This window comes from Bombus vancouverensis, chromosome 11, assembly GCF_051014615.1.
Source record: "Bombus vancouverensis nearcticus chromosome 11, iyBomVanc1_principal, whole genome shotgun sequence".
Classification (NCBI taxonomy): domain Eukaryota; kingdom Metazoa; phylum Arthropoda; class Insecta; order Hymenoptera; family Apidae; genus Bombus; species Bombus vancouverensis.
The window spans coordinates 12,468,982-12,496,979 of NC_134921.1; the positions used below are offsets into that span (position 1 = coordinate 12,468,982).

Below are 27,998 nucleotides of genomic sequence, written 5' to 3' on the forward strand. Positions count from 1 at the left end.
AATTAATGGTAAGAAGAACTCGGAGACTACTATGAAGAGACTTCGTCAAAAGTGACGCGATTGGCAGATCCGATTTTGACGTAAACTCACGCGATACATTATTATTAGTACCTACTAGTGTCATTTTTGAATGCTTGATAAGAAACTGCCAAATGGTACTATATTGTATGCCGTTTTCTAAAGAAACTTGCAATACCTTTTAGTGAGCAAAATGACACGCGTATTCGAGAAATGATTATCAAAGCAAGTAGCTGAATTAGGTATAATTTTTTTTCTTCCGTTGCAAATTGTAATTGACGTAATTCTTACTTGGTAGATAGCGACGCATATTATGTAACCGAAGCTGTTGAGAATTATTTATATGTATTTATCGGAAATATAATATTTTCACCAACATTTTGAAAGATTTAGTAATATTTTGGTTACAGGTGGTATGACTATTTAATTTATTAATTGTGTGGAACATAGTTCAGAAAGGCACGTGATCTGGCTTATTCTTACGAACTCGTTCTAACGGACTGTGAACTCTAATTAATATGCACACATGTAATTATATTAGCATAAGTTAATAAGAAACGAAATGTGAACGTAAATGTAATAACTTCGATTAATCACATGGATAATTAAAACATAAAAAGACATTGCATATATAAATAGGTATGATTATATTCTATATAGATGGATCTTTTCCCCTAAAAAGGATACATTCGAAAAATATAACTTTCTATTAATCTATTTAATAATACTATCAAACTCGGTTGGCCGTGCCGTTGTTAATACGCTACGCTGCTAACTAAACTCTATTTGTTTCTTCTAGACCAGACACTCGACGGTACAATGTGAGTATCTCGGTAAGAGTAGCGGCGAGAGTTTGAATCTCAACTTCGATACGATTCGAGAGATTTAAAAATTCGCCAAGACTCATGATTTTTAAAATTTACAAAATCTATCGCGACTTTCGAAACTTATCGAAACTTTAGAGACCGAAGCCCCGGCGAGGCCTCAAGATTCAACGCTCATCGAGACTTTCAGAAGCTTCAAATCATGTCCGAACTCTTCGTTTCACTGTGTGTACATGTTCAAAACGACTCGAATCGTTTCAGAACACATCACCAAACAAAAATATTATTCTGTAGCCAGTAAACTCGCACGATACACTATCAAACAATATGTCCAACTTGTGATAAGGTTATTCCTCGGTCGGCGTAACCGCTAGCTGGCGACACCGTCGGTCGTCCGTAGAAACGCGCATCACGGTACGAGCAGGCGCAGGTTGGTATACCAATCGCGCCTGTCTATTTCCATAGAGGTCGAACGCGTGTACCAGCGAGAACAGTTCGACGTGCTTCAAGATTTCACTGCGGCTTAGACTTCAGCCGGACGGGGTCTGGCCTACCTTGTCCCCGGCGTGCAACACCGTAAGTACACCGAATTATTGAATGAGATTCGACGTGTTTTCGTCTGTTTCACCGTGTTACGTCTTCCGATCGTTTGCGTCGCGTTCGATCTTTCCGTGCACAGTATTTCCCGGTGCGGCAATGAATTATTGACAATTCATGGTCGCCGGCAAATGATCGAGTGAAGCTGGCCCAGAAACCTGAAATCCCTTGGCTGTCACGATTGCAGTGCCGAAACAACGCGTGTGTGTGCTTTGCTTGAGATTTGCGTGCGTGCTGAGTTTCGCGGTCTGCGCCAACAACGAAATTGACCCACGCGAGTTATCGTGCCGCGGTTCGCTGCTCTCGATTCGAGAGTCTGTGGTTCGAGATGCGCCGATTGGCCGCGCGTGTACCAACATTTTTGGCATTTTTATTCGTACACCACTTTCGACCGAATTCAAATTGGCGCATCCGCGATTACAACACGCCCGTCTCGGGTAAACATAGATGCACAAATCCTGGCAACAATTCGAAATCGACCAACGTCGAATGCACCATCGAGGGGTCTCTGTTTCGTGCGTTTTTTTTTCTTTAATGCACAGTGAGAATAAGAAGGGATAACGTGTTGTGTAATTCTTGCGTCGGTGACAAACTCGTTAGAATCGAACGTCAAAGAGTCGTCGAAACGAACATTTACGAACGTTCTGGCCATATGATCTACCCCGAATGACGGTTTAGGACGTTTATGTAATAATTCGGTGAATCGTCATGGTCGATCAACGAGGTCTCGATGCAGGGTCGAAGATCACGAGATTCCGCGTTGATTGCTCGAGCGTGGACATGCTCTTTCAGATTTGGAAAATCAATTTTTTCTTGCCTTTCTGTTTCTATAGTTAGATATTTTTATTATTACGAACAACTTCAAACAACCAAAATCTCTTTATAATTAGAATTCCGATGTCAACGAGCTGAAAGATTAATATTGCAAGCGATTATCTCTACTTTAATCGTAAATTTGGCAACTAGTATCGTTACGAGTTAACGGAATTAAAGCGATCGAAGCTGCTCGTGAGTGAATGGGAGCGTACAATTCTTTGATCTGATAAAATAATTTTTTATTACGTAACTTCATTTCTTGCCTTCATATAGGAAAATATTATGTACAGAATAACTCTTCAGCGATACGATCTCCCCTTTACAGAAGAGAGATTTGGTTTTCGTACGCTTATCGAATTGCTTTAATCTTGCAATTAATCTGTACAGACGAGAAACTAACTTTTTATGACAATATAAGTTTAATTAATACAGTCATTCGAAATTTATTACAGGGTTTTCCCGGGAATTGAAATTCTCGGTGCTTTTTTCTGATACACATCATTCACGTCGTTTTATTTATTCTAATTCTTTTATATATTTTCTTTGCAACATTAAAGAGAGCAATTATAAGGTTAATTTCGGTATAGCACACTAGAGTTGACGTTGTAATTGACGTCCACACACGAATATCATTCCTTAAATTACGTTTTTAAATTTCTATTCGGAAGTATCAATTCATAAATATTTATATATCGACGCCAATGTGCGCAGAATTTGCAATGCATGTTGTTTAAATGTGTTCATGTATGCAGTCCTTTTTCCACTCCGTCCATATATTTTTCCCGTATCGGTTACAGAATTCGACTGATATATTAGAAGCGCTAGTAAATAGCTAGCGAAAATGTAACGTTACATATCTAGTGGCGCTTGAAACGTAAACAATATTGCACGATGATTAGGTCAACTGTTTTTGATTCATACCAACGAAGATGAAAGCGAATAATAGAAACTGCTAGCTCTTTCTATCTTTTTATATCTTCAACTTTCCTTATCTTATACTTGTATCACATCTATCCGTGGAATTTCTGCATTCAAGTATGCCGATGAATGAAAGCAATTATTTAATGAATCAATGGCTGCAATATAGTTGTTGCTTGATTAGAGAAAAAAACCTATGGTATGTACTACAAATTGTATTACTTCACTTTAACGAGAGTCGTAATTTGATAATTTGGTAATTCTTAAGATAATCGTAACACACAGTTCGTTGATCGAGGCTGAAGATTTAGATTTTTCAAGTCTCTACGTAGAAGTTAATTCACCCTATGCGTAACTACGGTTAGATAATCAGACGTATCATTCCTCCGATAACAAATTGCTTGTTTTCTCAATGAGACCAATGACAAATATCGATCGGTGAATGACAATTACGTACCAACAACGCGAATACAAGAAGATTAATAACGCGTGTACAAACATACACTTCGTCTGGCGTTTCATTAGTTTACGCGTTTGTTCCTTTTCGAGTCAAAATTTTTCCCAGTAGCCTTCGAGACGTTTTTACTGAAATTTTCCCTCGGTACATGTCTTATTACGTTTATATCGTATATTTGGCAACGTAAAATCGTTAATTACATTCACTGACGTTTAATCGCGTTGGTTAAACATTGATGTATCGCGGCTGCATCTCTGATACACCTGCAATTCGTGCGACAAATACGCACAAGTGTGTTAATTGACGCAGTATGCGTATGAATACGACGACTAGAGCACGTGTAATTACAGAGCGCGTGTGCAGGCGCCAATCAAACGAGACGCATCATTTTCCGCAGTCTTCCTCTTCTCCCCGCTTTGCGCATTGTCCGTCGTTCTATTTATTCTCTTGTGACCAGCGCGTTTTTTCTTTTTTTTTTTTCGTACAATCTTCCATAAACGTTTCACGAATATTACGTCGACGAATTGTGTGCTTTATCGTAAAAAAATCTGTTATTGGTAACGACGAGCCTTCTAGTGGATGATTTAAATGTACAGGTCTATGAGTTTGGTAAAAGTCGCGTTACTTCTTGGGTCGTCTTTACGAAATAACTGACCAACACAATCTGTCAGCTTCGGTCAACAAGAAGCTAACAACGATTCTGGTACTTTTAAACATATATACACATTAGCACACACGTACATTAACGCGTATTCACTGGCCGAATACACACGAAGGTTGCGTAGCAACGTCCAAAGAATAATCCACGACAATTCCAATACACGAGTCATCGTTCCCTTTCTCAAAGAAACAAGTTTTCACTGGGTCCAATTTGACGGTTACCTTCTCCGATATAATGCACTATATCGCTGTGAACTAGATAATCCTGACGATATATCGTATAGGATGTTCAAACTGTGCCAAAACGAACGAGACAGTCCTCAAGGAGGAACGTTTACGTGCTCCCTCAACAGTCGGTTAACGTTCCTACCTCCCTACTTGCCTGCTAGAAATATCGATTCAGTTGACGCCCCTTTTTCGGACCAACGTTGAAATCGTTAGCTACGATCACCCCGCTCTTTAATATAACTCTTTCGTATAGTCGGTCTGCTTAGTTTTCATCTGGCCACTTTTAATACTGACGGATCAGTGTTTTTAATCTTAAAAATCGATATCATTTTGCAGCATCGAATCGCCGTTGGACTCACAAACGCAGTCGCGAGGCGATAAGAACGATAAGCGTTACGATGTGAACCATAAGATTCGTCATAATATTTAACGAGTGAAAAAATCGAATGAAAAGGATGAATTTAGCTTCCACCTTTTTAGCCATGATTATAAATTATGAATTCGCATAGACATTTATGGTCTAACGATTACGAAAGGATCGTAGTGTACAACGTTCGTTGAATAGATTCGTACGAATCGTTGTTTGTTTTCTAACAAAGTCTAAATTTAACTCAGTCTTAACAAAGTCTTAATTAACTCAGTCTAAATTTAATCGTACGATTATATCAAACGATATCAGTATTTTTCCAAATTCTGTATATCTATATTTTTAATACATGAGATCTCGCACGATCTTGCCCCGGCTTACGTTGTAAGGAGGGAAAAGATAAATAACGAACTTTGGATGTTACACGCACCAACGTGTTTTGTTGCGAAATAGTAGCTCAGCTTTAACACCTTAATTAAGTACATTAATTCAAATTACTGGAGTTAAACCTTGAGTTTAATTATAATATATTATATGTGCGTAATATCATTATCGCAGGACATTTACATGCTTCTCTCCTTATTTCGATTACTTATGAAATGTTTTTTACGCGAAAGACGTAGCTATTCTCCGATGCAAACAGATTTTTAATTTGTAATATTTTTCGCCATTATATTTTCCTTCGCTTCGTAAAGGAATCACTGTGCTGATGCAAATTTCCACTTTGTGCAGTAGAATTAGTTTCAGTAATAGGTGAAATTAAACTTTGTTTTACATTGTGTGCCACTTCGTGCAATCGCAAAGTTCATCGTACTTCCTATTGTACTATGTTGTATACTGCAATGTGTTTCATCTCCCAGTTGTAAAACAATCGTACACCGTGTTTCAATAATAATAATATTATTATTACTATTCGTTGCTTCATCGAGGAATAAAATTTCTCCTGAAATGGCACGGAACAAAATGATAAACATTGTTCAATGATGTCTGGTAAATCTACAGGGTGGTTGGTAACTAGTGGTACAAGTGGAAAGGGGGTGATTCTACGCGAAAAAAGAAGTCGAAAATATAGAATAAAAATTTTTCGTTCGAGGCTTTGTTTTCGAGAAAATCGACTTTGAATTTTCGCTCGGTATGCGTGCACTTTATCACGTCTCGTTATAACGGATCTCACTGTAGATTTTTAAAAAAATTAAAAAAAAATTTTTTTAAATTTTTATTTCATATTTCCGTCTTCTTTTTTCACGTAGAATCACCCCCTTTCCGCTTGTACCACCAGTTACCAACCACCCTGTATATGACTCGCGGCTCAACTGTTTCTGACATTACGCTGTTGCGGGATCGATATTTGCAATTATTTCATTATTTCTCGCTAGTATATATATATAGATATTCACATCGCAACACAATGACGTACCGCGACTAGTTTAGTTGAAATACAATCTTAGCAACGTTTAACGAGTTTAATTTGATGAAGTCCTATAACATGGAAAATAGGGATAGACTAATTAAGAAGTCATATCAATGACGCAGAAGTCTTCGATGTAGATAAGGAAGACCAACGTATAGGAATAGAAGACCAAACAGATAATTGTTTTTTGTTCATTTTGAAAAAAATCGCGACATGTGGTTTTCACTTTCGTACTTTGATGTTTGCCAGCAGTTGCACTTATATTTAATTTATCCTAGTTGTATATTTTGCCAATAATTTGTATCGTTCGATCTTTCCAGTGAATTTGATATGGTTGAGCAAATAACGACTTTGACGACATAATGTTTTGGACAGCGACGTGTATCGCATAGATATCCATTTAAATTTCACTTCCGATTAAACCACAAGGACGTATATTTGACTTGATTAGCCAGCACAACAAAGATTACCAGATACTCTGAGCGACACGATTAGTGTCAATTATGGTCTATTTCTTTAGAACATGACACCTTTCCTGCATGTATTCGACCTAACGTTTAATGCTAATACATTTGATATATCTGATAAAATTATACAATTTTTACCATTCATTCGGTCTTACGGAAAATTACTCCTTTAATCTAAAGGAAACAAGTACGCATTGTAATCTCTACATTTTCCATATTACGAATACCGATAAACGACAGATTGTCTCAAAAATAGCAACGCTGTAGTAACGCAAACAACATATATCGCTATCAAAATATGTGGAAACGATGGGAATTAAATGGAAATATTTCGAAATTTTGCTGCTTTATAAGACGCGGACGGTAATCAACGAATGAACGTTTCAATTGTTTTCATTTAAAAATTGATCAAAGATTCTATTTCGATCAACCATGCGAAACAAAATTATTACGAGTGACGTGAATGGACGTGAATAGAAAATCTATAGATCGTTTGAAATTATAAATATTATTTTAATTATATGCCATATGACATTAGTACCTATATTGACAGAGTTGGGAATAAAAAATTGTGTGTGCAACGAGGTTGAAAGGTCAGTAGTTCGGTAGATTATCCAGCGGATGTTTTGCAACTGCGTGACAAACGCACAAAGTAGTTTTATGGTTTGTAGGTCTATTGAAGTTGTTCGCACAACTTTATTGAAGTTGTTTTCCAGAAGGCACGTGCTACACTAATCTCGAGGTATTTCAAGAATGGATTTTACTCGCTGTTATCTAATCGATCGTTCCAAAAAAAGCAGTCACACTGATGTACGTTAGAGGCATATTCGACAAATTCTGAAGCGGAGTGAAATTCCTAGAGCTAGAAAGCTTGATAAATGAAGTATATATTTCGTAAACAACTTCTCAAGGAAGTTATTAATAACACAATGTGTAACGATAAAAATAAAGTAGCGAAGAAAATCGATAGAATTTAAAAAATAAACATTTAAAACGCTGTTTCTCGCGATAGATACCATATGTAAAACGAAAACGGCTCTTAAATTTCAGTGTGACGTGTTCAACAAATATTAAATTGACGACTTATTGAATGGTCATTGACCAATAAACACATAGACGGAGATTGTGTACAGCCATCGCGGCAACGGGTACACGCGAGTAACTTTAGATTTTAAAACACCAGATAAATTTCATTTTTTCTTAAATATGTTCACAGATCAATGGGTTTTGTAACAATTCAAAGAATTATTTATACGAATATAATATTTATATTATTTATAAATACGAATAGCTTAAGGGTATCAGCAACGTAATAGTATTACATTGTCTACGGAAAGCTCGTTCGAACGACGAAGGAAATTTATTTTTACTTCGATTATCGTAAGATAAAAATTAAAATGCAAATACGTTACTGTACAAGTATTGAATAGACATTGAAGCGAAATTTGAAGCTGTTTCGAAAGGGAGAAACCAATAATGATAAAGCCTATTCTATGACACGCGTCAATTTAATGTGTTGGACAGAATATTACGTTCAAGGTCGATTAACAACGCGCTTGAATGGCTTCGTTCGTACAATAATACAACTTTCTCTTTGTATCTTGACGTATTTGTTACTACAAAAAAAAAAACTACAATCATCAGAGATTACTATGAAAATTACATGTTCGATATTTATTAATCGTCGTAGTAAATTGATATAGCGATGTACGTGAATTGTAAGAAAAAATAATAGAAACAGATATCGTTGCGAGAGATTATCTAACGCGACTCGCAAATCGTCTTACGGTTGTACAGCATGAAATATAGTTTCCCAGGATTCTTTTAGTAACGTGCATCATTGTGCTACTTTATTACGTCTCCGTCATCGCATTAATAGCGACAGAAGAAGCTAAGTCGAATGGGAAATAGAAGAGGTAACGATCATCTCTGTTTCTAATTCTCGGTTTCCAACTTTTAAATAAATCAAGCGGCGCATTTCTGCCTTTGCCTCTATCGGGGAGCAAGAGGAACGCGAAAAGCATAAAAACCGGAGACAACGAGTTTCTGTCGAATGAAATTTAAATCGCTGCCGCGGTAGTTACATAAGATACTTATTTTGAGTATTTCCTTCTGATTTTGCGCAAGGTCGAAGAGCTCTTATATTGTCGTTTAGTATCTCCTATATGCATATGTAAATCTTGGCAATACGACGTGTCCGACTCATCGATCCGCACATTCATAGAGATCGAACGTTAATGTGTTTTTTAAACAGCTTCTATACAACCAACAGACGTACATACATTTATAAGTAAATATGTCTAAATAGGAACGAGAATGCCGAGGAAGGTACGAAATAGCTACGAAATGGGCAAAGTTTTGATATTAATTATTTGTATAGAATATTTTATTGATCGTTTATGTAACCCTTCAAACTGAACACTGGCAATATGGCATCTTTATACATGTCAATGACACGAATCATTATTTTAATTTTCCTGGCGAACGGGGGGACATTATGTTACAAGACTGTTCTATTTAGAACGCCGTTGAATTCTGGCAGAAGTTTGTGACTTTATTTCTGCATTGTCAACTATGATTCATAATAATTCAAGAATTATAATATCATTCAGAGATAAGACTTTCTGTTTCAACGAACGAAGCGGCTCTTATTTTATTTATTTATTTTTAGTCCGTGTCTTTTGGCTTTGGACGACTTTCGGTTTACATCTCTTATTTATATCTAACGCTTATCCTTCTTTGGCTTTTGTTCTCCCTGTCTTCCCTGTTCTTCCCTGTCGTGAAGTGGCTCTTATATACGTGCTTAAAATTATACTTTAATGTTACCTACCTACTCAATCAACGATATGTCAACATTCTTTTATAGAATCAGCGATCCAGTTACGTTCTTATGAATATGTAGAATATAATTCCATAAGTACGATATAAAGTAAACACGATCAAAAGCATCCATCTTCTTCCTTCGTCCACTCTTCCATATATAGTATCGAGAATGAGGGATAACATTCAATAGCATCCCCTCTGCGCAAAAGGCTGAAGGGACCATGGTACGTTTTTACGTCTAATACGATATGTTCTACGCACACGCACACGCACACATATATCGACACACGTTGGAGACGATCCTTTCTAAAATTGAATGCGCACGCACCCTTTTACCTGAGTCAAATGTTGAGTAGCGAACCATTTCTTTTCGCGATAAAGTCTATCCGGACCAATTTGCGTAGAACTTTGTAGAATCGCGTTTGTAGTCTGTACAGTGTCCTGTCCAGCGACATACAGCATTTGACGCACTCGCTTTAGCTTTAATGTTCGACAATGTCCAATTTATCTGTTGATATTTTATTCGATGTTGTTCCATGATTCGATAGAAAATAAAGTGATATCTTCGAAGTATTTATACATCGTTCGTGAAACGTAAGTAATTATAGTTGTCAGTCATTCGATGTAAATAATAGTTGTGCAAATGTTTACAAAGCTGAGCAGAAGGATTAATCGGATAAAAAGTTTCAAACGTTTTACATTTGCTATTTCCAATTAAGACTGATAGGTTCGTGATTATTTTTTTAGCCAGAGAACGCATGAATTTATGCGTGTATCGAGTGCGTTACGTTTGCAAATTACTGTCTCGTCTGAGGTTCATAGTCTACGCGTTACGCAAGAAATGCGTTCTGGAAAACGCACGATGTCAAAGAACGATAAAAATTGGCATTAGAATCAACTGGCATCGATTCTTTCTCGGGAGGATCGTAAGACGCGATTCATTTGTTCTTTTATCGTTTCATCGTTGACGTTTATCTTCTTAGCTTCTTAAATATTTTTTTCATTTATCACGCGAACAACCCCATTTCGGTGGAACATAAAGAAAGTCGAGAGGAAGAGATGCAGCGATCTTTTCACGCACACGATTCACTGTGCAATTGAACGAATCAATGCTGCTTCGTAGTTTCTTCGCACGTGTGTATTAAATTTAAATGTTCTCTGACGTGTGCGAATTCAGACGAAACGGAGAATATCCGACTCGTCTGGAAAATTTGCGTTTCAGATTTACGGCAGAAATATCATTCTGTTTCGTCGAACAAAACGACTCAATCGCATCTCTAATCTTCATACAAATTGTGTTTTAATTGGTTCGTCGGGTCTCCCTATTAAGAGCTTTCGCGTTGACTTTTGGTTAAACGAACGTAACAAGAGTATCTGGGTCAAAATAAGTGGAGCATTTACAATGTCAAGGTATTAAAAAATATGGACGTGTCGTGATCGGTGATCTCTGACTTTGAAATCGGATCTCGGGGACTGGTTGCCATTTATGGAAATCCAGACAAGGTCGTCGAAGGGATTGCACAATCGATTACACAATTCTCAATCGCTGTTCGATTACACGGCGATATTTTCTGATTGATTGGAAACAAGTGGTTTAGGCAGAATATAATGTTCTTTCATAAACATTAACTCGACACGAAACATTCACGTAGTTAGGCTATTTTTAAAATATCTTCTACTACGGAATATATTTAGCATCGGAATGATCAAAGAGTCACTGTAACGATTTTAAAAATAGTCCAAAACAAAATCCCAAGTTGTTCGGCCTTAATTGATTCGTCAAAAGCAAAACATTGAAAATGTATACATACTATATCGTAAATCTGTGTTCGTTTCATCGTTTCGATGGTTAGAACGAATTCGTCGTTTTAATTTATTCATCGTTATACTCGTGGCGGTTTACATACAACAAGGCCACACATTCAGAAGGAGACTTTAACCGGGCTTTATTTATGAGAGGAGCGTATCGTGTAACGGCGTTGACGACCGAGGCTGAGAATCGCCGATTCAAAGTACGCGTCTAATGTTATTCTAATAATAAACTCATTTGTTCCATTATCGTACTTGATCCGAAAGTCAAGCGATCGTTTCCAGTAGAAAATATTTTCTGTATACGTTTTGCTTGGCATCGACCTATGGTTTAAGAAACTGTCTGACTCACGATGTTTCGTTATGATCGACGCGCAAAGTGCATCAGAACATCGTGCGGTGAAGTTTGTAAAATAATTTCAGGTTTTTCTTACGTTTGATCCTTTCCGATTAATCTTATCCCCCACCATTCTCATCAATTTTCTATTTTTTGTATCGATTGCACTTGTATGAAATCGTTCCTTGACAAGTAAACACCTAGCAGAGAAAAGTCTGTTCTTAAAAAATCAATCTCGCATGATTAACAGTGAACGACTAACAATTAGGGGATAGCACTCGATGATTTAACGTTAAAAGCAAACACTGTCCAGGTGTCCCCGTCATCGGTAACAATTTACGACGAAATATTTAATAATAATTTTACTTACTGTACCTCGAAATGACGTCAGTACCCACTGTTTTGAACTCTGCCGCTCGCTATACCAAGGATTTGTTTGATCACGCGCGAACTTTAATATCTATTGTTTCAGAAAGCTGGCAATCACTCCACGCCGGACTCTCGATAAGCTTCCAGCCGGTGCAGCTTCCAGCCGTTGCAATCGAACTTTTGTGATACATCGAGACGCGTGGAGCGACATATACGAAACAGTGTGGTTCGATTAAGAGATAACAAAGAGTGATAAATCCCGCGTGGAGCAAGAGAGAGAAAGAGAGAGAGAAAGAGAAATATTTCTTTTATTATTCAAGATTAGCAGCAAAGGCTATAGTGGCGTTGTTGCGGTTAAAAGTTCCTTTGGAAGGATATATCGAGGCGAGATATTTAACGAAGTTAACGCGGTACTTAAGATTAAGAGAAGATTCTAATCGAACAGTGTAAATTGATCTACGTTTGGTGAAAGTGTCCGACGCGACTCTACATCGTAAAAATGCAGTCCTCACGTGCTAGATACGCACTGACCAAACACAGGAACGTGTTGCAAGTGTATAAAATTGCAAAAAGATGTTTCGCTAGCGATATCAAGTACAAACCAATCCGGAGCGTCCTCGTCGCCAATCGAGGTGAGTTTCGCCTTCTTTCGTTTCTAACAGTTTCATCTGTTCCAGCTTCAAGCCGTATAACGCGGTTCATAACACGGTGTTAGTTTTGTAATTTATTTTGTAGCGTCAGCTCGTAATAATCGGACTCTCCAAGCATGATTCAGATCGGGACGAATACATTTAAAAAATTGATGTCAAAGTTCAGGGGTGTGAAATTACTGATTGCGAGAAAGCGATGGGTAAACAAAGATTTAACCACGTTATTTCAATAAATTGATGCAACTCTGCAAGGCAATAGAGATATTATTACTAATTAAAGATTACAATGCTCGTTATTAAAGTTTCTCCGGTTATTCGATCGAACGCATACAAAATATTTGGACTAAATAAACGATGCTACCTTTCCTTTGTATATAATCGAATTTTTATAAATCGCTATCGCAATATCTAGAACCGATCTATTCGTCTAAATATTGTCAACGTCAATGTCGAAGTCAAGCCATTCACGTGTCTATCTTTAGCTCGAGTCGTAATTGACCCACTAATGATAAATCATTTAAAGATGTCATAATTCAACGCAAAACAGGGATTATTAATAAGATCGTTTTATCTTTATATAATTCGAGATTAACAATGATTAACATATTGGACGCCGTTTAAACAATCTGCTTTAATTCTTCTTCTATCGCAATTCGCATTTATTATATCGTTCCACTGCCAGTGCAATTATCGGTTTCGATTATTTCTAGTAGGCGATAAATTAACGATGCTAGGAAATTTTGTAGAAGCGATGTAGAGCGAGAAGCGGACACCGGTGTCGCCATGTATTCGTCTTAAACATAGAGAGTGTGCCTATTTGGTTCGCGTTCTTTGGCAGAAGAGTCCTAAAGAGGTATTTATATAAATCACGAGACTGAGATTGCTGTGCGAGCATTATTGTGTCTACGTTTGATAACGAACGTCGTTAATATCCAATCAATAGGATGGCGTATCTTTGTGGCGATGGAAAATGAATATTTTGAAAAACGAGATATTTCTCTTCGTAGTATCACACTCTTTGTTTGTCGTAGGAAAGATTCAAGTTTCGAGATTAGAAAACGATGTGTATTCAAAGATAATTATATCTGGAAATTTAATTCGCTTACTAGTTGCACGATTCAGGCAATATTGCGCTAATCTTATCAAAATCAGGTTTTATCGTTATTTTTTCCGATGAACGTATTTATGCGCATTTGAAATGAAGAATTACCGCAAACGTGCATACAAATGTAAGAAAATAGTACGCGTTATTCCTTAGATAATAATTTCTTCGCCATCTTTCAGGCCATGCGAAACGCGCTAACAAGTTATAAATATTCCAACGTTAGGTTCCTGTTTGTGCAAATTGTTTTACTGGCCACTCGTATTAGAGAAATTATTAACATACGCTTCTATGGATATTTAAGTATCCTATTAAACTATGTGGCTCGATAGAAAATTGTGTTTCATACGTTACGAATTACGACTCGAACGTCAAATGTTTTACCTTTATGCTCGTAGCACGTTCATAAATTCCATGAGAACTTACATTTGATGAAATGTCTGCATCGATGGTTGCATCATTTTACGGAACAAGGCCGTGCGTTAAATCGGTGTACGAAAACGACGGTATTCTCGTAATTTTGAATATGATGCACGTGCACGCTATTTAATCGCACGTGCGTCCTCAGCGGGGTTAATGAAGATCGGACGAAATGAGAATTCGAAATAAAGATTTCAGAGAGGAGTAATACCGCTGTAACAAAATAAATTTATTGTTCTTGCAGGAGAAATTGCCATTCGCGTGTTTCGAGCATGTACCGAACTGGGCATCCGTTCCGTGGCCATCTATTCGGAGCAGGACAAAATGCAAATGCACAGACAAAAAGCCGACGAGGGTTACGTGATCGGAAAAGGGCTTCCACCTGTTCAAGCTTACCTAAATATTCCGGAGATCCTGAAAATCGCGAAAGAGAACGATGTCGACGCTATTCATCCTGGTTATGGTTTCCTGTCGGAGCGATCGGATTTCGCGCAGGAGGTGATCAACGCTGGAATAAGATTTATCGGTCCTAGCCCCAAAGTCGTTCAACAAATGGGTGACAAGGTACGATTTCTTAAAAAAATCAAACTCTGGAATACTAATAAAATTGCGACGACCCTTGGTAACCCGGTATTTTAATTTATTACTCGTTTTTCTCTGCCATTTCTACTCATTCGTTGGTTCAGTGTCGATTGTACTTATATTAGCTTTATTATTTATTTAATCTACACCTCATCAGCCTAGAAATGAAAAGTTCGTGTACAATTCCTACTTATCATATCTGCTGTTGTGCATCGACTCACGAATTTACAGATTAAGTTTAAGCGATGCAAACGTCGCGATGACCCTTTCCCAGAATCTCTGTCATCTCAAAATCATTTCTCCCCTAATCGTTGCTGATTAACGCACGCCTACCCTGGTCTAAGGGTATCAGAAGAGCGTAGCAAAGAATATTTATTCACCTGCAAACCTACGCTAAGTGGAAACATCGACTCACCGCTGTAGAATTCAGGAACAATTATACTATTACTTCACTGAACTACCATACGCCTTACTCTCATTCGTTTCGTCCTAACCTGCGTGATCATTTCAAACCGAGAGAAGCACGCGGGACCCAACATCTGCCTTACTATCGTCTCTGAGTTAACTAATTGCCTATTTATTTAATCTATTTCTCTCTGTTTCTGTTTTATTACCACGTATCCCTATCTTCGGTCTTGTTTGTCTTTCTTTTCCTTTTCGAAATTCCTCGGACGATTTACTGCTTCTTCGCAGTACGTTTCGTTAGCAAGGAAATTTTCCAGACCGCCTCTCCAGGCTTTCTACTTTCCTAGATTCCACTATCCAGTTATGCATAAATCATAAAAATTTGAAAATGATTAGGTAGCTGCGAGGCAGGCTGCGATAGAGGCTGGAGTGCCGATCGTTCCGGGAACAGACGGACCAGTAACAACATCTGACGAGGCGATGGAATTTTGTGTGAAACATGGACTGCCGGTGATATTCAAAGCTGCTTACGGAGGAGGTGGAAGAGGTAGGATTTTATCGAACTAACTTCGCTTTATCGGATAGAAACGTTCGTTTAAGCTATTTCTACGTACAAATGAAATTTTCCCTGGCTAGAAAACAGCGTCTTGTTTCGTGGTTATTTTCTGTCGTGAAATAAAAACGACGTTTCGATAAAGTAGGCTGATGCTCTGGACGCGCAACGTCCAATGCATTCGTATCTGGTGTTTCCGGTGCTTTTTTTTTTGTTCTCATCTTCTTTCCCGCGGACGTCTACTCGTCACGAAAACTACTCATTGTGAAATCCACTCGGTGGAACAAGTTTATCAGTTTCTTTCCTCTGTATGATTTATGAGCAGACTTAATTACACTTCGTTGACTACTACTGGTTCCCATAATGTCCTTTTTCACGAGAATCGAGCAATTGTTGATGCGAAAACATGAAAAAATATTTGGAAAATTTTCGATGGTCGCGATATTGCACATGTTCTGAAAATAATTGCTCGTACGATAATCTCGATTCGTTAAAGTATCCGAATCGTTTTACAACTTGGAAGCAGTCAAAACAGAATATGCATTGTACTTTTATTCCAAATGCTATTTACTTAATGAGAATCGGAGATGAACGAAGCAGCATTCACAACGAACGCTCAATAAAAGCGTCACCTCGAGAGAAGATTTATGTTCGTAGTACAATTAAGATTGAGTCATTTCGTGCAACTTGAAACGAATGTAGAACGGATTAGGTATTATACATGTACGTAACTCTTTTACCTTATCTGTATAAACGCAAGTGCATTATTCTTATCTGCGAGGAAAATTATTCCTTTTTGGTAAGAATGTATTTAACGTTAACTATATACTTATATGAATTTAGTTCAAGTATACAGTAGAGCAAAAACCTTTTAAACGGTATAAATATTTCAAGTTTTCGACGCAAATACCTTTTCGCAGATAATTAATTTCCATGAAATTCTGATTCGAAAGCTTTCAATTTTCATTAAATTCCATTGCAAGTTTCAAATATTCGATAAAAACGCCTGTAATTTCTGTCAATGTGTAAAGATATCCTTTCGATTTCATTAAATTGCATAAACTTCTATAGAAGAGAGATACTTTCGTTTCACGAGAATGTCGGTGATATTCTGTGTAAAATTTCTCTCAGTTGTCGGAGTTCTAAACTCCGAAATAAAGTCTATTTTCTGTACTTGGTCAGGAATGAGAGTCGTGAGACACATGGAAGAGGTTCGAGAAATGTTCGAGCGAGCTTCTTCCGAGGCGGCAGCCGCTTTCGGGAACGGTGCGATGTTCATTGAGAAATTCATCGAGAGGCCAAGGCACATCGAAGTGCAATTGTTGGGAGACAAAGCTGGCAATGTCGTTCATCTTTATGAACGTGATTGTTCCGTTCAACGTCGCCATCAAAAGGTCAGTAGAAGAAGATTTAACCGTTTCTAGACAGTGGCCATTCATCTAATAAAATCGTTTATTCGCTTTGATCCATATTACACGTATTTTTAGACACGCTAATTTATTCACGTTATTTGTAGCAACGATCGAATTGAAATTTTGAAGAATTTCGTGAAAAACTTTTCGAAGGATTAAAAATTACAGAAACATGGCGTATAAATTGGTAAAATATTTCATTTCGAGAAATTGATCGAACGATCGTTCCGTTCATCGTGAAATGCGTATCGATAGAATTTCGTTACGAGAAAGGAAAATGATTTGCAATATTACGTTTGTACTGTTGTATAAGCTGTCGTTACGTAGTTAAAGCAAAAATTACGTTACATTATAACGTTACATAAATTACTATATACAATTTCTGAACACTCGAACGATACAGTACTACATGTTGCAAAATTGTATTTCTGCAACTATCGACGTCTGTTTGTGTTTGTTAACGTCGGTTAAATTATTAATTATACGCGAAGATAAATCGAGTACTATTTCGCAATAGGCGATTGAATAAAAATCATTCTCCTACTTCTTCGTGTCAAGGATTTGTTAGACGTTTAAATGGCATTTACGTACTCGACAGTTTCCATGTATTGCACGAAGAACGAGGACGACGTAGAAAAAAACGGGGAATAGGCATTCAAAGGACAAAACAGAAAGAAAAATGCAAAGGGAAATGAGAAGAATCGAACGATTCTAGATCAACGTGTTCGTTAACGTCGTGAAACATCGTACGAACGGAACGGTATCGCGAAATCGTTCGAAACGCGAGTTTTTGTTGTGTCGGAAGGCCGGTGCGTTCTAACGAGTCGTTCTGTTAATTAAGATAAAAATTTCAGGTCGTTGAGATCGCCCCTGCACCAATGTTAGATCCCAAGGTTAGGGCTAAGATGACAGAACACGCTGTAAGATTGGCAAAGCACGTTGGTTACTCGAACGCTGGTACCGTGGAATTTTTGGCCGACGAGTCCGGCAATTTCTACTTCATCGAGGTCAACGCTAGGTTGCAAGTTGAGCATACCGTTACCGAAGAGATCACCGGGTACGTATATCGATGCAAAAGACACGTGGAAAAAACATTTGCATAAGCGTCTATTATATTTTTGCATATGGTTGCAGCATTTACGTAAATATGGTAAATTTGTCATTCAGAAGACTAGAATTACCAAAGTGGTTCTAACGATCAATTCGTAATTTTTCACGGGAATTTCGCACATAGATTTAAGCATGTAGATTTAAGATATAATCTTTTGCGATTAAGATTTCTGTTGGATCAAGACGAATTTATTTCTCTTAGAATCGATTTGGTGCAATCACAAATCCGTATTGCCGAGGGTATCACGTTACCTGAGTTAGGTATGACTCAGGAAAAGATCGCTCCACAAGGTTTCGCGATACAGTGTCGTGTCACAACGGAAGATCCCGCGAAGAACTTCCAGCCGGATACCGGAAGAATCGAAGTATTCCGTTCTGGAGAAGGTATGGGTATCCGGTTGGATGGCGCGTCCGCATTCGCTGGTGCAATTATCTCGCCTTACTACGATTCGCTTCTCGTCAAGGTAAAGATCTATACAAATTATAATTGAGAACAGATAGATTCGAAAGCAGACCTGTTGCTCTGTCTGTTGCTCTTTTCGCAGTCAGAAAACTCTATCGTATCGCACGGAGCTACACCATAAATACTCGTTGAAATCTCGTTCATGTTCTCAGGTAATAGCTCACGCAGGAGACTTGCAATCGTCTTGCGCGAAGATGAATCGCGCTCTCCGTGAGTTCCGAGTTCGTGGAGTGAAAACGAACATCCCGTTCCTTCTGAACGTGCTGGAAAACCAAAAGTTCCTCAATGGAAACGTTGACACGTACTTCATCGACGAGAATCCGCAGTTGTTCCAGTTCCAACCGAGCCAGAATCGAGCTCAAAAGCTGTTAAATTATCTTGGTACTGTTCTGGTGAACGGACCAAGTACCCCGTTGGCGACGCCGCTGAAACCAGCCGAGATAAAGCCCCACATCCCACAAGTCGCTCTAGGTATTGTATCGAAGCTCTGATTGGCAACGAGATGTCCGATCACGTGTTTCCGCGACACTCACGGGAAACCTCGGTGACTGATACGCGTCGATTTTAACGAAACTTTGTATTTTGACGAACAAAGTCTAAAAGACCTGTCTTTTGGCCATAATTCCACATCGGACAATTTAGCCGTAATTCGACCGCGCCCGTTTCTTACTTTAAGGGTGCTATCGACCTTTTTATCCGAGCCAGACCTTCCATGTAAGTGCTTGTAAATCGTGAACGACGAAAAATATACGAAAGATGGTCGAAACGAGTACTGTGTTAGTGTCTTGAGATCTATAAATTTGCACGAAATATTCGTAAGTCTCAAGACAGGGTATAACTTTTATTTCAACCATATTTTGAGATCCTCCTTTGTCGTTTGCGATTTATAAACACCTAAATAAATAACAAACGGACGAATCACGGGTAAATTCTTAGGTAGATCTAATGAACATTCGCGCGAACATTCATCAAAATCGGCGTGTATCAGTCACCTTGGGTTTTCCTTGTTAGGATCACTTCTTACTTCGATTTCGTAATTGGATACGATTAAAGTAGCAAAAGCGCAAAGAAGTTCGCTTTCAATGGTGTGGGACGGCGAATCAAGGGAGCAAATCTTTTCTATTTCTTTTTTGTGTGTGAGGGGATAATTGGGTGTTTGTCGTTTGTTTCGTATGTGGGTTGTTTCTTTGACCTTTTGCCACTATAGGCAACCGAGTACTCCAGTACTGTTTGTTAGGATGCCCTTGGACGATCAATGATATCGTCATTGATATTGTATCAAGATTCTCAACGAAAATGCGATTTATCAGTAAATATTGACGATATCGTATTGACGATACATATTGATCCTTTTAGTTGGGATCCTGATAGTCTGAAGACAGCCTAATATATATGTATATATTCTTTTAATTAATATCAATAGCATTTAGTGTATAATTTTTAATGTTAGAATCCACGCGCGGTAAACGAAGATAGAATGGAAAAATTGCACGATTGGTAAATTTCGTGAAAAGAACATAAGCGTATTTTTATTATTTTTGTTAGGTTGCTAAGAGTGATCGTAGTATTCGCAATTAAGCAACCTTCTTGTTTCTATATTTTTTCATGCTTGTCTGCTGGATTAAAGACCGATCGGTGATCTACACTATCAAATAGTTTATGTTGCGCGCTATACTATCGTGTATCTCAAAATTGGGGCTATATACTCACACGGATATACTTACAACACACGAAACCACGGAAAAACTCTTGTTTCTATAACATACTTTGTTGGCATGGTGTTTCCACTTTTATATAACGTAGCTTTAGAGTTTTCTTTTGACAGACATCGATGTGACAGAAATATTTGTGATTTAAAACTTCCTTCTTGGTGTGCACTAATTTGCAGCAATTCAAGGAAATCGTTCAGTAACTTTCTTCGTCACTTTTACTTTTAGAGATTAATCATTTCTCGTAATTACTCCTAATTGTTTATCGCATGCTTTTATCTTTTTGTTTGACCATTTTTTTTAGACTTTGCTAAGTTTGCAGCTGCAGAAGAGAGCAATGATCCAGACGCACCAGGTACGCCTTAAGATGTATCATCGTATCTTCTTAAGTTTCGTATTTTAAGTAACTGGTAATTAGATGGTTAGTTGGTTAAGGAAGGGCAGAGATGATATTTTCGAACGGAGCTAAAGAATGGGCAGATACGACAAATTCGATATTTGCTTGTCAAAATTGAAACATTTTCGTTGCTTCTTATTTTATTTATTTTATTGCGTTGATTGTATTACAGACACGATTGGAATCCGTAATTTACAAATATTGGAATTGGAATTGGAATTTGGTTTGTACGATTGGAAGAGGTTTCGTTGGGTTAAGAGGAAAAACGTTTGTCTAAATTAAATAGCTGTTCGTTACGTGAGTGGTTTGCAAATGAAGTCATCAATATTGTTTCCGGTCAATATTTCACACACACAAAAAAAAAAGAAAAAAATAAGAAAAACGAAAACGAAATTGAACGTTAAGCTTGCACGTGTCTTAGTTTCTCAGATATGATTTCAATTTCAAACTGCTCATGTAGATCTAAAAATTAAGGTGACTATAAATGTATATTTTCCAACAGTACAATTGAAAATGGAAAACGCAAAATATCTCATATTATATATTTGCAATAATTTGCAAAATATTGGAATAAGATCATTCGAAAATATACATTTTAATAATTCACTTGTTACTTAGTTTCAACGTTTTATTTAATTATTTGTTTATGGGCAACAATCACGTGTTGCGATTTAAATGGAAGCAGCATTGGCAATATAATTTGGGATAGTAGTGGAATTTTGTAATATGTTTTAAAAAGAAATCCTGAAAATACAGATTAAAGCGATGCTTTAAGTCGAAAATAATTTTATGGATTTTAAAATTGTGCAGAAGGGAGGTAGATCGGTTTTTAGTTATAAACAAAGGTAGAGCAATCAATGAGAGAGATTTGAAGAGTGTACTCGTCCATTTAGACGGGTTATCTACATCAGAAGACATTATTACTTACGTCAGAGATACTTTAATTAAGAATGTCATTATACGCACACACACATGAACTATTATACAGGGTGGACAGTATATAAACTCAATGATTTTCGTTGTCAACAATTTTTAAACAAGATAAGAAAGGACAGTCTTTTGGATACAAGTCATTTATGGACACTATACAAAGTCGAACTCCCCTCAATCGCATTTTTTTCCTATCCATATATTCGATATATTGCTATCGCTATCGCTTCTCAAACAGCACCTTCCAGCTGCTCAATTATATTTAGTTTGTTGAACTTTACTTTTAAGAGCATTCATACTTGAGCGTCCATAAAACAATTGCTAAAGCGAAAGAAAAGATGATGCATCGTTCGAAAATAAGGGGCGACTTTGAGATGAGTCAATTATACATCGTCTATCCTGTATTATGTAATCTCACAAGAGACATTTTCCTTTGTTTACTCTTCGATCAATCTCTCCTTTATCTCATTCTAACGCTTTTTTTTGGACACTGCACGCGCAAGCTTACTAACCCGCATGTGAAAGCTTCCTACAGTTCCTCCGAATTTTTCGATCTTCGACTAACTTCTCTGAAATTTTCAGACATATTGGAACCACCGAAAGGCTTCCGTCACATTTACAAGGAGCAAGGCCCAGAAGCGTTCGCTAAAGCAGTCAGACAGCACAAAGGGCTACTTCTGATGGACACCACGTTCCGCGATGCTCATCAGTCTCTTCTGGCGACTCGTGTCAGGTCGCACGATCTTCTCACGATCTCTCCATTCGTCGCCCATAAGTTCAACAATCTTTATTCCCTGGAGAATTGGGGCGGCGCTACGTTCGACGTTGCTCTTAGGTTCCTCCACGAGTGTCCCTGGGAACGATTAGAAGACATGAGGAAGGCAATACCGAACATTCCTTTCCAGATGCTTCTGAGAGGCGCCAACGCTGTCGGTTACACCAATTATCCCGATAACGTTGTTTATAAATTCTGCGAACTTGCTGTACAGACTGGAATGGACGTGTTCAGGGTGTTCGATTCATTGAATTATCTGCCGAATCTAATTCTTGGTAAGTCGAGGGAAACAAATCTCGGAAATTTATCCGTTTATACGTCAACGACAACGCGTTTTCTTAACGATATCATGGCAGATAGCTTAGTAGCTTTATCGTAGTCTATAACTGGACCGAGGGTTCGATAAGGACCTTGACAAGGTGCTCGAACAAATGTTTAGAAAATTCATAGTCATTCGTAGTCATTGCATGACTGTTTACAATAATTAAAAGGCGCGTGAGATAGTTTAATTAGATCGGGTGTAGAGGTAGAGATTTTGAGAAGATTCTGAGAAAAAGGATCTGGCCACGTAGCGAGGGAACCATTGACGTCTTTCTTTGGTAAGATGAATCTCGAGAGATTAACGTATACTGTCGCTGAATAAAATAGCAGGAGTGTTTCGATAGAAATAAACGCTAAACGAAACTGATGGAAATGTACGTAACGAAACGAAATTTCAGGTATGGAGGCAGCTGGTAAAGCGGGAGGCATCGTCGAGGCAGCGATTTCGTACACGGGTGACGTAAGCGATCCAAACAGGAAAAAGTATGATCTGAAATACTACACGGACTTAGCGGACGAGTTGGTAAAGGCTGGTACTCACGTGTTGGCGGTTAAGGATATGGCTGGCCTTCTGAAACCGAAAGCCGCTGTCATGTTGATCGACGCGATCAGACAGAAACACCCCGATGTTCCTATTCATGTTCATACGCACGACACCGCGGGGGCTGGAGTGGCCTCGATGTTAGCATGTGCAGAAAGCGGCGCTGACGTGGTTGACGTTGCCGTTGACAGTATGTCCGGAATGACGAGTCAACCGTCCATGGGTGCCGTGGTCGCCTCTCTTATCGGTGAGTAAGATACGAGTGTACTATGGTGACTCTTGTTCGGAATAAAACCAAGTGCCACGAAGAAGAAAAATTCGAAAAATTCCAGGAACCCCGAAGGATACGCGGCTCGATCTCAGGGATATTTCGGAATACTCCGCCTATTGGGAACAGACTAGAACCTTATACGCTCCGTTCGAGTGCACGACCACTATGAAGTCTGGAAACGCGGACGTCTACCTGAACGAGATTCCTGGCGGTCAATATACGAACTTGCAGTTCCAAGCCTATTCCCTCGGTTTGGGAGAATTTTTCGAGGATGTGAAGAAAGCTTACAGAGAAGCAAATTTGTTGCTCGGAGATATTATCAAAGTTACTCCCAGTTCGAAAGTAGTTGGCGATCTGGCGCAGTTTATGGTTCAGAATAAACTTTCGGCTGACGATGTGCTGAACAAAGCTGAGGAACTGTCTTTCCCCAAATCGGTTGTAGAATTCCTGCAAGGTGCTATTGGTGAACCTCACGGAGGATTCCCCGAACCTTTCAGGTACGTGAAATTAATATACCGCCCCTTTCGCTTCGTAAATCAACAAGTTATTATCCGACTAAACTATAAATGATTTTATCTAATTTAATTTTCTAATCTGAAAGATTGGTTCAACTTAAAGTTTGCTGCATTGTGTCTTCCTTACAAACGCGTTAGAGAAATTGTCTTTTTCTTGTTAACGAACGTATTCTATAACTGTAATTTACAGGTCAAAGGTGTTAAAAGACATGCCACGCGTAAAAGGAAGACCTGGTGCAAGTTTACCGCCATTGGATTTCGAGGCCTTGAAATCTGAACTAAAGGAAACTTACCCGCACGTATCGAACAAAGACATCATGTCAGCTGCTCTCTATCCTCAAGTTACGAACGATTACTTGAGCTTCCGGGAGCAATTTGGGCCAGTGGACAGATTAGAGACGAGGATCTTCTTGACAGGAGCAAAAGTCGGAGAAGAGTTCGACGTGACGATCGAGAGGGGTAAAACCTTGGCCATTAAGACCCTGGCAATTGCCGAAGACCTCACGCCGAATGGAGAACGCGAGGTGTTTTTCGAAATGAACGGTCAACTCAGATCTGTGTTCATCAAGGACAAGGAGGCTGTTAAGGTGAATTTCACGTCACATTTTTCAGAATTTAATCGCGTTTCGACACTTTAAGTCCTGAATTATGTTATCGTTGTACCCTCTTACTACCAAAAAGCGTGGTCAGGATTGAAAATTTCAACTAAACCATTTTCCTTCTAAACAGGAGCTTCACGTACACCCTAAAGCTGCGAAAGGAGACAAGAACCAAGTCGGAGCACCCATGCCTGGCACCGTGATCGACATCAGGGTGAAAGTAGGCGATTCGGTCGAGAAGGGTGCAGCCTTGGTCGTGTTATCAGCTATGAAAATGGAAATGGTTGTCCAAGCTCCGAAAGCTGGAAAGATCAAGACGCTGGACGTCACTCAGGGAATGAGATTAGAAGGAGACGATTTAGTCCTGACCCTGGAATAGAACTCTTAATCGTTCGAGACTGAGACGTCTCTGAATTCGTGTCGTTGTATACTTTCTTTCTAACAAGAGTGTATTTTGCTCGATTAATCGAAGTCGGACGTCGTTGTCGCCAAAAGCATAGGTAACGATCATTCGTGTAAATTCTCTAATCGATGATCTTTGATCGATAATTGAAACTTGAAAGTACCTTCTTTTTTATATGTATATTTCTTGGGTAATTTCTCTTCGTTTTAATCGTTGTAAGTAGCAGAAAATATCGATATAGCGTAAGATTCACGAACAAATATTTTGAAGCTTTAAAAATACGAACGAAGGAGATAGGAAGAAAATCGCTTTGCGAAGATCGATATCAGATTTCCACGACTACCTCGATGAATAACAGGAAAAAAAGAACGAGGTCGTTAGTTTAATTAAATAAAGGTGCATTTCTTCTTCGTTGACGAAGAAAATAATTGTATATGAACATTTGCTCTTGCCAAAGAACAAGAGCAGCGAATGTCCCATTGATGTATTTTCATCGTCTATGGTCATCCTCGAATATCTTTTTTATTTCTTTCGATTATTATACAGAGTGCCTCGTCTCAAACACGTAACTTGATAAATATTTAGCTTCAATCATACGTAAGAACAAATAAGCCGCAGGGGACAGTTTTGTTGCAAAATTATCTTCGTGCTTTGATATAAATGCATTAGGCGCGGAAGATTTGTCGATGAGCCGCGTTAGCCGAGGCAGTTTGTATAATTATTCGTCGAGCTCATCTGTTCAAGACGGTCATCTTCTAGTATTTAATGTAACGTTTAATGCACAAACAGTTGTTCTCGCAACGAAACTTGTAATCCGTAAGCTACGAATCTCGTCTATCGATTTTTTAAGCAATTAATTAAACGCAACCATGCCACTGGATGCGCAACAAGAATTGATCTATGCTGCCTGAAATATCGATTCCTTCGTGTTCATATTTGATGTTAAGCGGAAAACGAAACGTATATTAAAGGCCTATGAATAATTTTTAAATAGCCAACAAACGTCATCGAAGGTTAAAGTTCAATAACTTTATTTCTTGCCATCGACGAGAAAAAGATACAGTAGGACTCGTCGAAATTGCACCAACTGCACTTTGTTTACTTCTTAAGATGTCAAGTGCCAGTACACCAGCGTTTCCCAAACTATGTTTCATAGAATGTTGGTTTTCAGGCTAATTGTAAATAAATCGATGATGGAACTGTAATTAATTGTTTCTTGGAAACAGTCATTCGTGTTAGGATCTATTGAATGTTTGCAGGATGGAGCTAGAATCCAGATTGTACAAAGTGATTAATTTGTGAGCGAAGGTGGTTTGGGAAACGCTATTCCTGTAGATTTAAGTCGGGAAAAGTTCCGAGAAAGGGAATTTGACGAATCTCTTGTGCTATAGATTAGCTGAATGTTAGAATTTCTGTCATGTCGACGCGGATCATAGCTAAATAACTATGAATCACTTGTGAAAATACTATTCTTCAAGAATGGAATAGCATAACTCCATATTTCTTTCTGTAAAAAGTTGCAATAGTGCTTCAAAAGGGAGACAAAGAATTAAATATTGTACATACGTTAATCGGTAACAATAAGTCGATCGATACACAATCGAGATCTTTTTTCCTAGTTCAGCTTGATGCATCGTTTTCAGACATCGAATGCAACTAACAATCCACTGCAAAGAATCAAAGATGTGATATCGATTTTTATTTTATTTTACGTTGTCACGACGGATGTCACCGTGAATTCTGGTCAGGCTGAATTCAAAAAATGGTTGTATATATTATTATCTTTATACAGTATGCGTAAATGTGTAAGGGATGACAATGTTTCTCCTTTGACTTATACTTCATAGGGTTGTACAATTGCGTTTGATATAGAAAAAGAAAAAGGGATTGAATCATTGGAATCTCCTTGTCAATGTGCGTCTACGAAATGTACGCAGTGTATTTGTGTAGATATTAAATTTTAACGAATGTAATTGTATTTGTACGAAGTAAACCGGCAAATGCAACACAATCTTTTACGATTAAACGAGTGAATTCTTTCTTGCTGTTCCCTCTATCTGTCTCTTGTAAACGGAGCTGCGTTGAATCTTTTACAAAGGACTCCGAGGATTTTATCGTATCTGTGTTTTCCGTCTTAGCAGAATTTTCTTTCGTGGCTCACTTACGAAACTCTTACGAAAGATCGTCTTACGAATTAGTTCCGCTTTGATCGCTAAACAAGTATTAAATCGTACCTTAGTCCAGATAATTTAATTTCACGTTATTCGTAAAGTAGATAAATCTCGATCTAACGTTAATTCAATTGCACTCCAATTTTCGAAGTAGTATATCTCTGTAACTGAATAATTCGTCACGGCTACCTAGTTTATCTCAAGTGCTATCACATTCAGATCATTAGAATCTATTAAAGATTACACAATATTCGTGTTTATCTTATCGTGTTGCAACGTTCAACATGTGTTCACGAACATTCTCTCGTCGTAAATTGCACAGATATTTTCATCTGCGCCCAACTATTAGAAATTTCCTCCACATCCATAAAAATTAATTCGAACGTTATTCGAACAGTTTCGTCCAAGTCACCATACAGCGGGTAAGTTTCACATTCTCCCTGTCTCCGGCAGTTTTTACTTTGTCTCATAATCTCTTTCGTTTCTTTTCGATACGTACTGTCATAAATCTGCGTCCGACTTTGGTGCTTTTCCTCCGCGTATCGATCACTATCTATGATGCCACTGA

General features: G+C 38.2%; 2 protein-coding genes across 3 annotated transcripts in view; one reads left to right on the forward strand and one right to left on the reverse strand.

The window, feature by feature from the left end:
- The window catches only part of LOC117154886 (uncharacterized), a 46,025-nt gene that overhangs the window by 5,551 nt on the left and 12,476 nt on the right, over positions 1-27,998 (reverse strand). The window lies entirely within an intron of this gene.
- On the forward strand, positions 1,262-27,285 carry PCB (Pyruvate carboxylase). Of its 2 annotated transcripts, XM_033330268.2 has the most exons (14): positions 1,262-1,418; positions 12,205-12,733; positions 14,518-14,837; positions 15,657-15,807; positions 16,996-17,207; positions 18,080-18,282; positions 18,538-18,799; positions 18,951-19,269; positions 20,812-20,862; positions 22,417-22,884; positions 23,329-23,718; positions 23,804-24,239; positions 24,448-24,844; positions 24,987-27,285. In XM_033330268.2, exons 2-14 carry the CDS (start codon positions 12,601-12,603, stop codon positions 25,233-25,235), a joined length of 3,591 nt encoding a protein of 1,196 aa, XP_033186159.1. In that variant the 5' UTR covers positions 1,262-1,418; positions 12,205-12,600; the 3' UTR covers positions 25,236-27,285. The 2 variants fall into 2 exon arrangements, with proteins under 2 accessions (XP_033186159.1, XP_033186160.1); XM_033330269.2 differs by lacking the exon at positions 20,812-20,862.